Source organism: Melospiza melodia, chromosome 11, assembly GCF_035770615.1.
Source record: "Melospiza melodia melodia isolate bMelMel2 chromosome 11, bMelMel2.pri, whole genome shotgun sequence".
Taxonomy (NCBI): Eukaryota; Metazoa; Chordata; class Aves; order Passeriformes; family Passerellidae; genus Melospiza; species Melospiza melodia.
Window position 1 is genome coordinate 12,935,387 of NC_086204.1, and position 15,489 is coordinate 12,950,875.

General features: G+C 39.0%; 2 protein-coding genes across 5 annotated transcripts in view; both read left to right on the plus strand.

Annotated features, from left to right (window-relative positions):
* Window positions 1-11,003, plus strand: part of CDC14A (cell division cycle 14A) — a 49,288-nt gene extending 38,285 nt beyond the window's left edge. For 3 of the 4 annotated variants that reach the window (XM_063165605.1, XM_063165604.1, XM_063165603.1), the window contains 2 exons: window positions 230-548; window positions 8,947-11,003. In XM_063165605.1, coding sequence (XP_063021675.1) covers window positions 230-548; window positions 8,947-8,976 — 349 coding nt within the window. In that variant the 3' untranslated portion in view covers window positions 8,977-11,003. The remainder of the gene's footprint in view (window positions 1-229; window positions 549-8,946) is intronic. The other variant, XM_063165606.1, reaches the window with a different exon arrangement.
* A 2,778-nt stretch (window positions 11,004-13,781) lies between these two features.
* GPR88 (G protein-coupled receptor 88) lies at window positions 13,782-14,896 on the plus strand. The gene has a single exon (XM_063165203.1). The coding sequence runs from the start codon at window positions 13,826-13,828 to the stop codon at window positions 14,894-14,896; it is 1,071 nt and encodes a 356-aa protein (XP_063021273.1). The 5' UTR covers window positions 13,782-13,825.
* The last annotated feature ends 593 nt before the right edge of the window (window positions 14,897-15,489 follow it).

Genomic DNA, 15,489 nt, shown 5'->3' on the forward strand with positions numbered 1-15,489 from the left:
GGGAAAGCTGGCCATGGTGTAGTGCTTGAATAAGCAAAACTTAGAAAGTCCTTACAAAGAATTCTGCTTTTTGTTACTTAGGAGCTAGAAATGAACCTGTGTGCAAACACAGATTATTTCAGAATGGTGTGTGTTATTCACCTAATGTCTTCTGAATTGTCTGTTACATTTTTGTATTTATCTCTACATACCTTGTGAATATTTTTCCCTGCATGTGTTTTCCATTCAGCGTTTCCATAAACTCCAGACTAGCCAGTTCTCTAGGGAACCTGTATGCTGCTTCAGATGCTGATGAGAGCAATGAGACATCATCGTCCTCTAGGACAGGTTTTACTGTAAGCCATATCTCCAGTCACCTGAATGGCAGCTTGCAGCTGCCACACAGAAAAAACCATGAACTGAACAACAACTTATACAACAGCAGCAGCAGTAGTGGCAACAATCTGAGCAGCACAAGCAGTTTGCACAGCGCCGTGACAGATGAGTATGCACCAGCCTACCTTTATGGGCCTTACAGCCCCTCCAGCACCATGCCAGAGGCCATTCCTGTAAGTCACTGTCACAACAGCACTTTCAGGCAGCTCACTGATGCTTTTCTTCCTTGCTTCTGTGAGCAAAACTGTTGCAAAAAAAATCTTAACTCAGCATAATTCTCCAGCTTCTTCTAATGTCTCTGAACAGCACCTTTGTCTGTTACCTGTCATTTCAGCTGCTTTTTTCCCATCTCTTCTAAGCATCTGTTACATGGAAGCTTCATGAACATAAATTGTGCCTGAACTTTACATCTTTTCTGATAACTTTTTTTATGGACCTTCTTACCCTTTAGATTTTATTTCAAATTATCCATAGCAAAGTCTATAATTTAATTATGTGTCTTCATCTTTGTGCAGTAACAGATTTTAAGAAGCCTTTGTATGTACCTTGGTAAATAGAAAGTAGAATATCATTAAAGATAGGGCTTATTTGAGCAATTAGTGCTCTTGACTTGAAACCTACTCCTTTTCTAACACCAAATGTGGAAAGTATTATAAGGAAGATATTTCTGATGGTCTCACATTGAAGCTTTCATTCCTCAACAACTTCGCTGCCTTGGGCTTATTTTGTGCTCTTTTTCTGTGTAAAAGAGTCTGTATAAAGAAGATGTTCAGATAAACTAATGCAACTTGAAAGTGTTTCTATACAAAATATAGAGAAGAGAGACTAGAGAATCTTCAGTTATGAAATCAGAAACAGCTTCATCTATTCTAGGGAAAAATAATCATATCTACTACTATAAATTTAAAACCAATTTAAAATACTGGATTTCCAAGGATTTGATAGCCTACTAATTATCAAAAATAGTACACTGTTTTTAATAGATTTTGCCTATGATTAAGGGAGCCTGTCAGCCTCTCTCAGCTAGTTCTGACACTCAGGATTTTTATTTTTTTTACTATGTGGAAATAAAATTGGCTTTGTGTAAAATTAACTTCAAAGTATTGCACATTGCTCTTCTGTTTCCTTAGCACTGATAAATTGTTTCATGTAAAGAAAGTTCTGGTGTTAGACCTGCTAGTGGTTTTGGGTGTGGTGAGTCTGTCTGAAAACAGCTAATAACATTCATTGCATGTACCTAGGATGTCCTGCCAAAGATCATTCATGGGCTGTGTTCTTTTCTTCCTGCAGAAGTGGAGGACCTACCCTCTTGTTAGCAGCTCGGTTGTGGCACCACTCACAGTTCAGAAGCCACATCTCTGTAGCTTGGGAGTATGAATTACTATTTCTGAGGATAGATGACAGTAGGAAATAAAATCTCATTATTCCATTGTGGAATTAAATTGCATGTGTGACTGAAATGTAATCTCTATAAACAGAACATTGAAGTTAGTTGAGGGAACGTGATTCTGTATTCTCTATCTCAGTGACTTCTTCCTACTGTGGTAGAATCTGCTTGACTAAAGCAGCTTTTCAGAATACTTGATGCTTTCAGACTCCTTGTTTAAAAAAAACTTCAGCTTCTTATCCACTACAGTTTATCTGGAAATAAATGCTGATGTTCCATGATCTTAGAATCATTGTTCTGAGTTTAAAATTGAGTTTAAACTTTACTTTAAACAGCAGCAGTAACTTTTTGCAGGGGAGTTCTTAATATTGCCATATCTTCACCTCTTTAATTTGATTCTCTTTTTCCCTGCTACATGGGACTGTAATAAACTATATATAATTGAGATTATTCAAGTGAGATATAGAAACTGTAACAGTTTTTCTATGGTGAAACAAGTTCTAGCACAAGAGGACTGTTCTTGTTTAACTAATTTGGTTTAATTTCTTCAGGCACAGAGGTGAAGAGAGAGGTGAAAATCTATATATCAAGCCAGGAAGGAATTTTTGTTTGAGATACATTGATGAGTCTTTCATTTGTTCATGCATTTTGTTTGCTCTGCAAACTCGGTCCTTTTTAGAAGTTCCCAGTCTTCAATCCAATATGCTTACAAAAATTCAGTCCTCAGGAGTTCAGTCCTCCGTTCCTATTGAGTATGCTGGAACTAAAAGTCAGTATACCACCAGTGGGTAAGAGCAATCACTCATCTGCATAATAAGTGGTAAATTGGCTGATTTTTTTTTTTTTTATGTCTCACTTTCAATACTCTCTCATATTTAATGTATTGAACAATAATTCTTTGGAGAGTCAGCCCATTCCCATTCTTTTCAGTTGTTCATTTTGTGAATTTTATGCTGCCAGCAGCATTTTTAGAGGGCTTTTTTTCATATTTTACTTACAACTACATATTATGCATAAGGCATATGCATGTAAACTTACATGCAGCATCCTAAGGAGAAGAAACTCCTTGTAACTCTAATATGAATTAGTCATGAAAATAAGCTGACATCATTCACAACAGGCCAGAATTTACAAGGGTACCAAATGACATTGTAAAGCATTACAAAAACAGCAAGCCTGTTTTCCTCAGGCAGCTTGAAAGGTTGAATGTAAATATAACATCTTAAAAGCTGGGAAGTGTCATCTCCTTTGGAGAGGTAGTTGCTGTAACTTAATGCTAAAAATGATTTTTTACAGTGAAAGCCATGCTAGTGGGTTTGTTCCATAAGCATAGAAAAGGAAATTAAGTTTTGGTGACACTTCAGGTTTCTTTTGTGTCTAGATAGTTACAAAATTGTTGGATAGTGCTGTGGTTCTCCTTCATCTCTCAAACCCTCGAGGTGCAATGTAGTTGGCTTTGACACAAAAATTCCCCAAATCTGTGTGGGGAGAGGGGTTGGTTTACAATGTAACTTCCAGAATTGTAGCATGCCTTCTTTATTAGACGAGGATGACTTAGGAAAAGAGAGGAAAACAAGGAATGTTGGTTACTGTGTAGTTGAAGGAAGAAGAAAGGAGCAATTCATGAACAGGTGAAATAGCCCTGTTTACAGCACAGAGGTGCTTACAGCTCTGTGCATTGCAGTGAAGAAGGAAATTAATTGTTGTCTCTTTGCAGTAGAACTGTTAATTGACTTAAACCATTAATTTAAATGAAATATCTTAGGCATAGTGTAAAGTTTTAGGTTGAATGGAAAGCATTTTTAAAGAAAAAAAACCTTTCTAAAATGCACTACTCCCCTGTTTATAAGAACTTCTTTAATTTTCTTCCTACCTATCTTAATGACTTAATGCATGGAAGGCTATAAGGGATATAAAGAATATAACCTGTGAATAATTCTTGGCTTGATATTGCTCTTGAGAAGTAGAGATTATACACAGTCAAATGCAGCAAGATCTTTAAACAAGGTTCTCTCTCCAGTCTTCTCTGAAGAGTGATGTCAGCTAAAAATACTCTATTTTATATATTATATGCTGTGATGTGAAAAACAGCATTTCCTAGAAAGTCATGCCATGCAGAGTCTACATAGCAAAGTGCAAGTTTCTGATTTACCTGTGAAGTAATGTTCTTTTAATATAATGGCTAAAAAATGTTACTGTTTGGAATACTGTTTTCAGATATGAAAACACATTTTCTGATTAATGCATTTGCTTCTAAATGTATCCTGTAGCCCTGTGCATCTCTCTGTCACAGAGGAGTGCACTAAATTGTTCCCATTTTCTGCACAATTGACTGAGTGCAGTCACTGTGATGTCCTGAGGTTTAAGACAAGAGTAGGTTTTTCAATCATTTAATCTCTGAATGCTTTCTGTCTGGTAGTGAGCAGCTCACTGGAAAATATACAGATGGTTTAGTTTGAGGGCAACATAATATTTCTGAAAGCTTAGTCCTACTGATTGAACAGAGTCATGCTTAAAACTATTTCACTTTTAACCTGGAACTTTCTGTATCTCTTTGTTATGTCAGTGTTATAGCCCTTTGTTGTCTTATTTTCTTGTTGTGGGGTTATCTCATGCTACTCATCTCAAATTGATTTTCTTTTGATAAGCCAAGTCAGCTCAAAAATCCTTTTGGAAAGTGTTCAAATTCTTTAGTTTTTTTTAAATCATTCTGGCCCAGACAGCTGCTATGCAGTGCTATCCTGCTTATAACTACATAACTTTTTATTTTCTTTGGCTGTAATGCACTGGGAGCTGAGGGGGAGGGGGGAAAGAAAAAGAGTTGTTACTGCTGATGATAGTGACTTCTGTTTATTTTGAGTCTCATGTCCTGCATTCCTGGAGGGATTTTTGGTTTGATTTGGGAGGTTTTTTTTTTTTCATGTGGAACTCTGGAAAAGCGTCATCTTTTTTTCTTTTTAGTTGGTTGGTTGGGGTTTTTTTTTCTCCTTCCCCTCCCCTCCTCTTCTGGGACCGATTAACCCGTCAAGGAAGATTGGTTTTTCCTTACCACTTCAGCCCCTGACATGCAGCTGTTTTGCTTTTGGTGGCACTTACCAGTGGTCTGAAGCTCATCAGCAAAATATGGAGCAGTATCAAGCTACCAGTTCTGGCAGAATTCTTTTAAAAACAGAATTCTTTTTCATCATTTCCACTTCACTGCTTTAGATGCTGAAATTACTTGAAGTCGTGACAGCCCAGCCTGGGCTTGTTGCAGTGTTTGTGTTCTTTCTAATTGGAGCACATCAGGTGATGTACCTGACAGAAGTCTATTACATGTCCTGGTACTTTGTTTATTCATTTAGCTCATCAAAGGACTCTTGAATGATTAATTCCCTTTCTCTTAATTGCCAAAATCTCCCTTCCCTGAGTTAGATATCTAAGCTAACCATCTGTAATCATGCAGTGCTTTTATTTTAGAAAATCACCTTATCACTCTTACTTATCTGTCTTTGTTAACACGAGTGGTTCAGGAGCATTTTGGGATGGCTAGCACAGCAATTTTCCAGTTCTAGTTTATGTTCACTAAACTCCTTAGTGAGTTTTTCCTGCAGTATGGAGAGAAGGTTATTCACTGATTTTTTTTTTGCAATGTTTTGCAATGAAACAGCATTAATACTGCTGTTCCACATTTGGCTTAACAAAAAGAAAGAATAAAAAATAAGCATGACTGTAACTATTGTTGTCTGACATGTATTTTCCTCTAATGGTGTTGTCCTTCATCAGTGCAAGTTTATAATCCACTTCATTGTGTTTATGCTGATGAACTAGAAGAAAAGCTTGATTAAAAAAAAAGAGAAAACTTGATGTTCCAGTAAATAGAATAAATATTTTATTTTACAAAGTGTGTGTTTTGATTAAACACTGTCTCACAATAACATTTGCAGAATTACTCTCTTCAACTATGATCACACTTAAGGTACTGCTATAAGATTTTTGCTTTGTTCTTAAAATAATTCTAAATCCAAATATCACTCTTTAAAATGTATTTTTATTGGAGAATCTGTAACTGGGTAGTCTTAAGATGAGTCACCTTTTGCTTCTATAGCTGTCATGGAAACTGGCAAGATGGAAACATTGCCAAAAAATTGAGACGTGTTGGCAGTGTTTTAAAATTCATATACATCATTTTTACCTGTAACATGTTTTTTCTTAATAAGAACTTACCATTAATGTAGATAGGACATGCTTTGCAAAAACCAAGCACTAGTGCACCTTGCAGATGTGTAAATTGAGCAGACCCACAGATTTCACATGCATGTGTACATTTTCCCTAATGCATCCTGAGTTGGTTTAGTGGCTTTTGTGTATTCACAAGTGGTTCTTGCCTGCAGCAGCACTCCTATTGCAGCAGTGTTTTGGGAGAGTTGATGCACAATTCCAAAAACTTAAGTTACATTTTTGCAATTATCTGGGGAGAGGGCATGTTCCAGTGCTAACAAATAGGCCTAAATGCTGTGGGGTTATTCTGTCCTGAAACAGAGTTCAAATTCAGGCTGCCTTGGTCCTACCATGCTGTATCAGCAAATACAGTTCTAGTGCCTCAGTGGATTTGGTGCTGATTTTCTCTCCCAGGAAGCTTTCTGTGCCTCCTTTTGAAGAAAAATGAAAGTAATCTAACCAGTTAATTCAGCATAAACTTCATTAGATATGCTTAACTGTAGTGAAACCATCTAATTCTTAGTTCTTTGTTTAAATGTCTGTTACTTGGGTATAAAATGGCAAGTTTGACATGGCATGGGACCACTGTAGGAATATACATGGAGATTTCTTCTCCATCAACTGATTTTATACTCTTGTCTTGGCAATTCAGCAGTCAATTTGCTTTGGGGTTTTTTCCCTTCTATTTTTAACTCGATTTCAGATAAGATTTTATTAAATCCAGCAAATTACTTGTAAAAATGGACTGGGGTTTTTTTTGTTTTTAATGAAACTTTCAGAAGCATAGGCCATACTTTGAGTCATGGCAAATGTAAAGTTTAAAATAGAAAACTCCTCAAAAGATTTAAAAGAAAAACGAGAAAAAAAACCACAATTACAGGCTTTGAAGCTTTACAGTCAATCTCTTTAGACATGTGAAGAGATTTGAACACAAATGACTTTTTTAAAAATGCAAAAAAAAAAAATCAAAACAGCAAGCCTCTCCTGCTATATTTAAATTTTTCAAACTCAAATGTGAGTATGTATACTTTATAATAGCTCAGTTGTTACAGGTATCACCATGTTTTTAGTGATAGAAATTTATGTGAAGTCACATAGATTAATCTGAAGAAAAATGCTGTTTAATTATTTCCCTGTATTCAGAAAAGATTTTGAGACATTAGGAAGAAATCATATGGATGTGAAGTAGAGTTATGATGGGAGTGGGAACACTCTGAAAAACATATATCTCCATTTGAAAGTAAATAAACTGTGCCTACCCCTCTGTAATGAAAATTACCAAAACATGCTATCCTCTTTCCATACAACATGTGCTGCTGGATATTTGGGGGGTTTTAATGTGTTTTCTTGATGGTTTTTCCCCCCTTTTTTTTTGTAACTAGGATGGCTAACATTTTTAAGAATTGCGGTTTAAACTTCAGAATCTTTAATTTATGGTTTGCTTCTTTCATTGAAATCATGATGTGGAATTGCTGGTTACTGCTGTCTGCTGAGTGAAGGGCTGGTGTTCTCAGTTCTTTGTAACTGACACTTGCTGGTTTGAAGAGTGTAAAGTGCTTTCTGGTCATCTTTCATCTGTCCAAGCTTAAAGTAATTATTACTGTACAACATATGAGAGTATATAACCACACTTCATGCCTTTTAAAAATGTTTGTTAATCAGCTTTACTTGGGATTCTGTTTTGATGGATCCATTTAAAATACTGCACTAATTAAGTGTAACAATCTTTCCAGTTGTTAAAATGCACTTCTGAAAATGAGAAGCCTTTGAGGATCATTAAGAGAGGAGAAGTTTCAAGTGCTCATTAACGAAGGGCTATTCCTTCTGCCTTGCTCTTACTAAAACTAGACCTTAAGTCAGTGATATTCAAATCTATATGCTGACAGCACTTTTCTGCCTAGGAAAGACTATCCAGATCTCAAAGGTCTCAAATCTTCAAGATGTGGAAATGCATTTAAAAGACAACTTTGAAAATATACACTGAGACTTAAAATATAGGGGGAAAGTAGTTGTATGATATTAGTTAGAGCTATAAAGCTATATAGAAATGTGTTATGCACTTGTACTAATGGGTTTCATTATGGGTGCCAAAGAGCATTTTCTGTAATGGCTAGTTAGGAATAGTAGGAAAATGGAAGGGAAGACTGTGAGGGTCTAGTCTGTCTTAGGAGTCATGTTGGTCTCCAGTAATTCTCTCTAATGCTGAAGAACAGATGCTGTTTTAAAATACTTTTGGGGGTTTTATTTGCTCTTTATTTATAACCATACTAATCTGGGACAGCTCATCACTGTACAAGGCTTATATTCATCAGAATGACTTCTTAAACACATCTGTATAGGAGCTAATAAAACAACTGGATACTGTCTAAGCTGATTAAATTTTTAATAAAACTTTAGACTTCAGTAGAAACAGAAATGTAAATAAATACAGTAGAGCAGGTTATGATTTTGTCTTAATTATACTGACTTCTTACTAATCCAGATGAACCATTTGCAGTGCTTCATTTTCACCTGGTTTTGGTAGTGATACATAAACTTATGCATCTGTGTAATTACTGATGTAGCTTTTTTCCTCACTAATGAGCTACATCATGTGTTTCCTGTGTCATTATCTGAATCAACATCTAAAGTAAGCTGACTTTTACAGTAGCAGTTGGGTTCTCATTCAGGATAAATGGAAACAATGCAACTACAGTAGCAGTGATATTTTAAAGGACTTGTTACACTTTTGTTAAGATTCTCAAGAAACTGGTTTGGAAAAGTAAGTGTAGATACAGCAAAGTTGATGGACTTTACTCAGCTTTTAGTTTCTTTTATTTTATTCATGTTTACCTATGTAGGGATTCAGGTCTTCCCCCCCAACTCTGTTCATTTATTTTCCTCCTTTCTGTCCTTCCTCCACTCCTTAAGCGATTAATATATGTTTTATATATATAAATAAAACCTCTCCAGTAAGTTTTAATCAGTTTTTCTTCTCTGCACAGTCCCTTCAGTCTGGGTATGTTCAGTACTAAGGCCTTGCTGCTTTGGTGAAACCTGCTGAGCTCTTCAAATCAATGTCCTTCATGATGGAAAAGAACTGAAGCAGCTGCTCATTAAAAGGAGGAACCTTCAATACAAGATGTATTAATCCCTTAACACCAAGAGGAGACTTCTTAACGGGCAGAAATTTATTGTTAATGACTACTGCAGATGCACTGAAGTTGAATTTATGGAAATTACTACCCATGTTATATACAAATTTAAATTTTTTATGTTGAGACAGCTTGAATATATTTCTAATGAGTTTCATTATGGCATTTATTAACTTGTGTACAGTGTTAAAATATGTATTAAGAGAATATTTTGGTAAACTATATATAAAAATTATGTAAAAACTAGAATATATTTTAATTTAGGGTCTACTTTGCTACAAAATTGTGTGTTTTAAAGAATTTGTACATGTTTATCAAAGATATAATTTTTTCTATGAACAAGAGATTTTTCTTGTTTTATGGGTCCGTCATTATTTCTTAGAGCCTAATGTAATTTACTTTTTTACTAATTGGTCTTCGGGTAATTGGATGGAAGTCTAACTAGTGAGAGATTTGTTATTACAATATCAAGTAATTGATACATAGTGTGCTTTCCACTTCCGGCTGCTAATGTTTCTTAAGGAAACACAATGAAAGAAAAATAAAGGGAAAATATTTGTTGATATGTGATGTAATTACATCTTCTACTGCAACACAGAAGTAATTTATGTGATGACTGAATTGTACAATTAATGCTCTTTCAATTTCTTAAAGGATTTATGTTTTGTTTTCAATGTGGAGTGTTAACTTTTGCTATGCAATATATGCTGCAAAAATGAAGGCAGACCAAACTGGAGTTGGTAAAAATGTACAATGAATTAGGTAGCACTGCATACTTGCATGATTTTAACCTGTATTTGGCAGTATGTGTACCATTTCCTTAGCAGCACACAGTATATGTTGGTCATATGTTCAATTTTTATCTAGCAACCGGATGCTTTGTACCTGTACATTTGTTGTTAAGCTGAGATAGCCTCCTTTCATGGAAGGTTTTTGTCATAGTAAAGATGCTCTTTACTCTGTAGAACATACAGGTAAGTCAGCTGTGATTAGGAATGAGGCTTAGGATGAAATGGTGTTACAGGGAGGTACTAAAGATCATGTGTAAAATTTTCAGAACTCACAAGTGCATTGTAAGGAAAAGAATTTAAGCAACTGTGAGGATTTTATTTTCCCCTCATGTACAAGACAAAACCAAAACAGATTTGTTACCTGTTTGTTTTTCCAATAGCAGCAGAAACTTAAAACTTAGTTGAGTTGTCAGTCTCTGTTCCTGAAGACATGTGAATACCCTGCATTTGCTTTACAAATGAAGTTAAGTGCTACATCAGTTTTTAAAAGATGAGATCACAAATTGCTATGGAAAGTTGTACTGAAAGTGTTCAAAAGCAATACCAAGAGCAGCTATAAAAATCAAAATCACTGAGTAAATTTAACATGCAATACTGTACATTTTTGCAACTGTGTATATGTAACATATACACACAAAGTAGCATGTGTGTGTATATATACAATATATTGTATATGAATTCTAGATTAATAAGGTAATTCTACCTCTCATAAAGAATTTTCTCATTTACTTTGTTATAAATAGTTTTCCTTAATAAAATACTGATTAATTTTGAAATGTAGATATATATATATATATACAGCTAATTGATAATAAAATGCCTGTATAAGCCAGCTTCCTTGTTTCTTGGTTTTTTCCTAGATCTTTTGATGATTTGATCTCTAACTGAAGATAACTTTTCAAAGTCACCTTCTTCCCTGTAAACCATGTAATGTACTTAAAAGTAGGATAACACTGCAAAAGGCCATTAGCAAGACAGATACCTCTTTTAACAATCTCTCTAAACTTTGTTGGTTATGTTTATGCTTTGTATAATGCCAGGTATTTGATCAACATGTTGATATTATGATGATGGCATTATATTTCAAAATACAGTGATTTCAAAGCTGTGTCTGAACTGAGGAGTCCTTTCTGGCTGAGGCCCCTTGTTACAGGTGTAATATACCTTGACTTTTTTGCATATGCAACAAGTCTCTTAGTCCCACCAACAGGAGGTTCTTTGTCCATAAGAATATAAACAATTTAGCTTTCTTTAGCTTTTTGGCCTTTCTTCAATTTAAAACTAATCACAAATGGTTCTAACATTTGTTTAACTCTGTTGCTGATTTTCAGCAAATTGTTGCATTGCATGATTATTTATTATTTATTAGCCTGTCAGTCTCTCTTGCAGTAGCTGTGGACAGTGTGTAACTGTTACACAGCCACTCTAAAGGAATGGGAAAGCTGGGAATAAAGTGGATGCTTTCCAAGTTGCCCAAATTCTGGTGACAGTCTGATCTAAAAAAAAAACAACAAAAGGCTTCTGCAACTGAATATGGATGAATAATGGATGGTGATTTGGATGTGCAAATTAAATAATATACAGGAAGTACAGCTAATTAAGAGGTTTCTAGTACATAGGAATCAACCTCTCCTTTGGTCTTTTTCTAGACTTTTATTGATTTATTAGATGAAATACATAAACACCAGCTTATGTACAACTTTTTTTAAATTCATAAATAAGTCAGTATTCTGCAACAATCAACTTCTTAACAACAACAAAAACATCTGAAACAGTAAAAGGTCAGGAAGGCCTTTTAGAACCTTGTAGCTTTTAAGAAATAGCCTGAAATTTATTTTATATCCTATGTTCACTTGTCCTTGAACTTTACCATTTCTGTTCCTTCAAATATGAATATATCTGGTTCTGGGAGAACAAGTTGTAGTGCACAAGATCTCTCAAAACCTGAATGAATGGATCAAATAAATCTAAAGGTCTCTACAGGGCATAATATTCTGTGGCTAACATCTTATGAAACAGTTAATCATCATAATATCTTTTTAAAGTATGCTTTATGAAGCTTTTCAGTTAGGGAGGTATTTCTTGTTACAAATTCAGAGACTATTTTTCAATTACAGTACTGCAGAAAGAGGAGGATTTTAGTTTCTATAATAACTGTTCTTTACTGACAACTAAACAATGAAAGGCCTCAAAAGGTTTGACACTTGATTAGATCTACACTGTAAAGTGCAGCAGGCAAAAAATATGGTAATTAAGGGCCTGATCAAGTAAATCACTGAGGCATGTCTTTAACCTTAAGCACATGAGCCATCTAATTAATTAAAAGTGAACATAGATATTCATGTTTGTAACGAATCCACCTTTGGATCAATATTTCTGTCAATTGTTAACATGAGCCTTTTTTATCAAATAAAAGATATGCTGTATTGCAACATCAATTAACCCACACAATGTAACTTTTTTAACTTGAAAAAATGTACATTGCAACTATAACTACCTCCTAATACATTATTTTGGTATTGCTATTAGCTTCAGGAGTTGAACAATGTCTAAAAATGCCTTATGAAGGTCTCTGGTACAGATAATACCTTACCAGCTGTGATTGCTTGCTTCTGCAGCCTATACCTAACCTACCTGCAAAAGCAGTTTTTTTCTTAAGCTCATCACAAAATTAACCAGCATTCTGTATCTGGAAAGCTTTTCAAAGCAAATCTAAGTTCTCTTACTGATTTTCTTATTAAGTCTTGTCCAGGTTAAGGACAGTTACTATTCTGTCCCTGTTTGAGTAAAGCAGGGTAGAGTTCCTGGGAGAATCCCATGCATTATTCTCCATCTGGGAATGGACTGTTAATGCCTACTCTTCAATCAGTTTTTAGTCCACCTCAGGAGCTGTTATTCACCTCTCCAGGAACTAATACTGGAGTGAGCCGGTTTCAAATACTACACAGATCCTGTGTTATCTGTGTGCTCAGCAACACCAGTGTTCACCTCTGGCAGGGTGGCAATGCAGGCTTTCCTGTGGGTTGAGAGGCTGAGGTTTATGAAGAGATGTAAAATGTTCAGATAGATTGAGAACCAGCTTCCTCAAATAAGTACCGTCTTACAAGGATTGGTCTATTTATTGTGTTAGAAAGATTTCATTTGGAAAGCATATTGTTATTATAGACCAGTTCTAAAATTAACTAAAATTGCAGAAGCATACTGAGCTTACTCTTAACCAAAAAAAGATCAGGAAAAAATCTGTTAAAAAGTGAGTATGAAGCAGAAAAAATTCTACAGTTTATGGACTGTATTTCAGACAGGAGTGACTGATACTGGTTTAAAACCTTGCTTCAAATGAAAGTTGTGTAAATGGGTTAGACCCAGAAGACTGGTAAGGCAGAGAGAAAAGAGTCAGACTGTGTAGTTGGAGTATTTCTGGAGCATGATCGCGTTTGGCTTTTTTTTTTTTTTTTTCCTTCTTGATTTAACAAGTTGAAAATCTGCTGAATAATTCATGAAGAGTGGAAGGGCTGAATCTTCCTGGAATGATATACAGTGTACGTACTGTGGCACAGGAGAAACTGCAAAGCTTTGTATCAGTTGCTGCCGTTTCTGCTGCCGACTGCAAGGTGCTGCTGCTTTGCTGTTTTCACAGCTACGGAAACCTCAGTCGTGCTCTGGTCTGCCAACAGCCATTTGCCTCCCTATGGACCCACCTTCACCAGCTACAATCTGTGGACACTCTTGCTGCCTACCTGCCTTGGACACTGCTGGTTTTTGGATCCTTATTGCAAACAGCATTTTCTGGACCTTACAGCTTGTATGACTGAAACCTGCCTTCGAGTCCTTCAGCTGCACAGTCTCCCGTGTGCTCGGTGACTCCTGCAGCAGAACTTCTGACCCAGACAAGGATGGGATTTACAGGGCGAAGTCAAAACTGAGCTGCATTCAGCGAGATGCCCAACGCCTCTTCCTGGAGTGCTAGCTCGCCTCTGCTGCTGCTCTGGGAGGACTCCTCCGGGACCCGCATCTTTCTGTCGCTGCTCTACGCAGTCTTAGCTATCTCAGGGACTTTATCCAATGTGATGGTCATCTATTTAGTCTTCTCCTTCAAGAAGCTGCAGACAACCAGCAATGCCTTCATCGTGAACGGCTGTGCGGCAGACCTGAGCGTGTGCGCCCTGTGGATGCCCCAGGAGGCTGTGCTGGGGCTGCTGCCCCCCAATTCCTCCTCCCTTCGCTCGGCGGAGTACCGGCTACTCCGAGGGGGGCTCCTGGGCCTCGGCCTCACCGTCTCCCTGGCCTCGCACCTGCTGGTGGCTTTCAACAGGTACGTGCTCATCACCAAGCTGCCCAGCGTGTACCAGGCCCTCTACCAGCGGAGACACACGGGCTGCATGATCGGGCTCTCCTGGGCCCTCGCCCTGCTCCCGGTCCCGCTGCTGCCCGGGCTCTGGACCCTGGGCTCAGCCCAGTCGGACGGCAGCTCTCGCTACACCGCCCTGCTCCTCGCCCTGGCCGTGCTGGGCCAGACCGCGCTGCTGCTCCACTGCTACCTCGGCATCGTGCGGCGGGTGCGGGGCAGCGCCAAGCGGGTCAGCGTCCTCAACTTCCACCTGCTGCACCAGCTGCCCTTCCCCGCCGCGCCGCCGCCGCCTCGCCGCGCCCAGCGCCGCCTCAGCAGCGTCTCCGTCCTGCTGCTCTGCTGCGTGTTCCTGCTGGGCACCCAGCCCCTGGTCTGGGTGAGCCTCCTGGGCTTCTTCCTGCGCCCGGCGCCGCCGGCGCTGCAGGCCGCCAGCTGGCTGCTGCTCTGCTCGCTCTCGGCCCTCAACCCGCTGCTCTACACGTGGCGCAGCGAGGAGTTCCGCCGGGCGGCCCGCTCCGTCCTGCCCCGCGGCGAGGGCCCGGCCGCCGCCCCGCGCCCCTCGGCCGCCGCCGCGGGCCCCGCCGGTGCCCCGCCCTGCCCGCAGCTGCCGCGGCGCCGGGGCACGGGGAGCAGCGCCAGCGCCGCGGCCGCGCCGCGCTGAGGGCCCGGGGCAGCGCCGGGAGCCCGGGGCCGCGCGCGCGGGAACGGGCGCGGCCCCTCAGGCCGCTCCGCCACCCCCGCCGGCGGCACCGCCCGTCGGGCAGCCGAGCCGCCCGGCCCCCGGTAGCGCTTCTTCCCCTCCTGTTGCTCCTTTGTGACCCCAAACACTTATTGCCCGCTCCCCCTTCCACCGCACGGCCCGGCAGCGGCGGGTGGCTCCCCGAGGCACCGGGACGGACACTGGGGCGGGATCTCCCGGCCACCCCCTCAGCCCCGCTCCCGGCACGGAGCTGTCCGCCCCCAGGAGCCGGCCAGGACTCCAGCCAAAGCTCTGGATTTAGGAATCTGAGATAACCGGTAAATATGGCAACGCACGTAACTCTTGTTATGCTCTAAAGATTTCAGTATGAGACAGGCACCTAGACAGCTCTTTCTGAGACATATGCAAGTTTGTTTTTATAAAATCGATATAATTCTTTCAGCATTTAAAGTAGTTCTTTGAAGTGAGCTCCCTGAACACAAGGTTCGTTTGTGAAGGACTGGCAGGTGTCTCATTGCACACGCACGCACACAGACACCGGGAGCTGCTTCCTT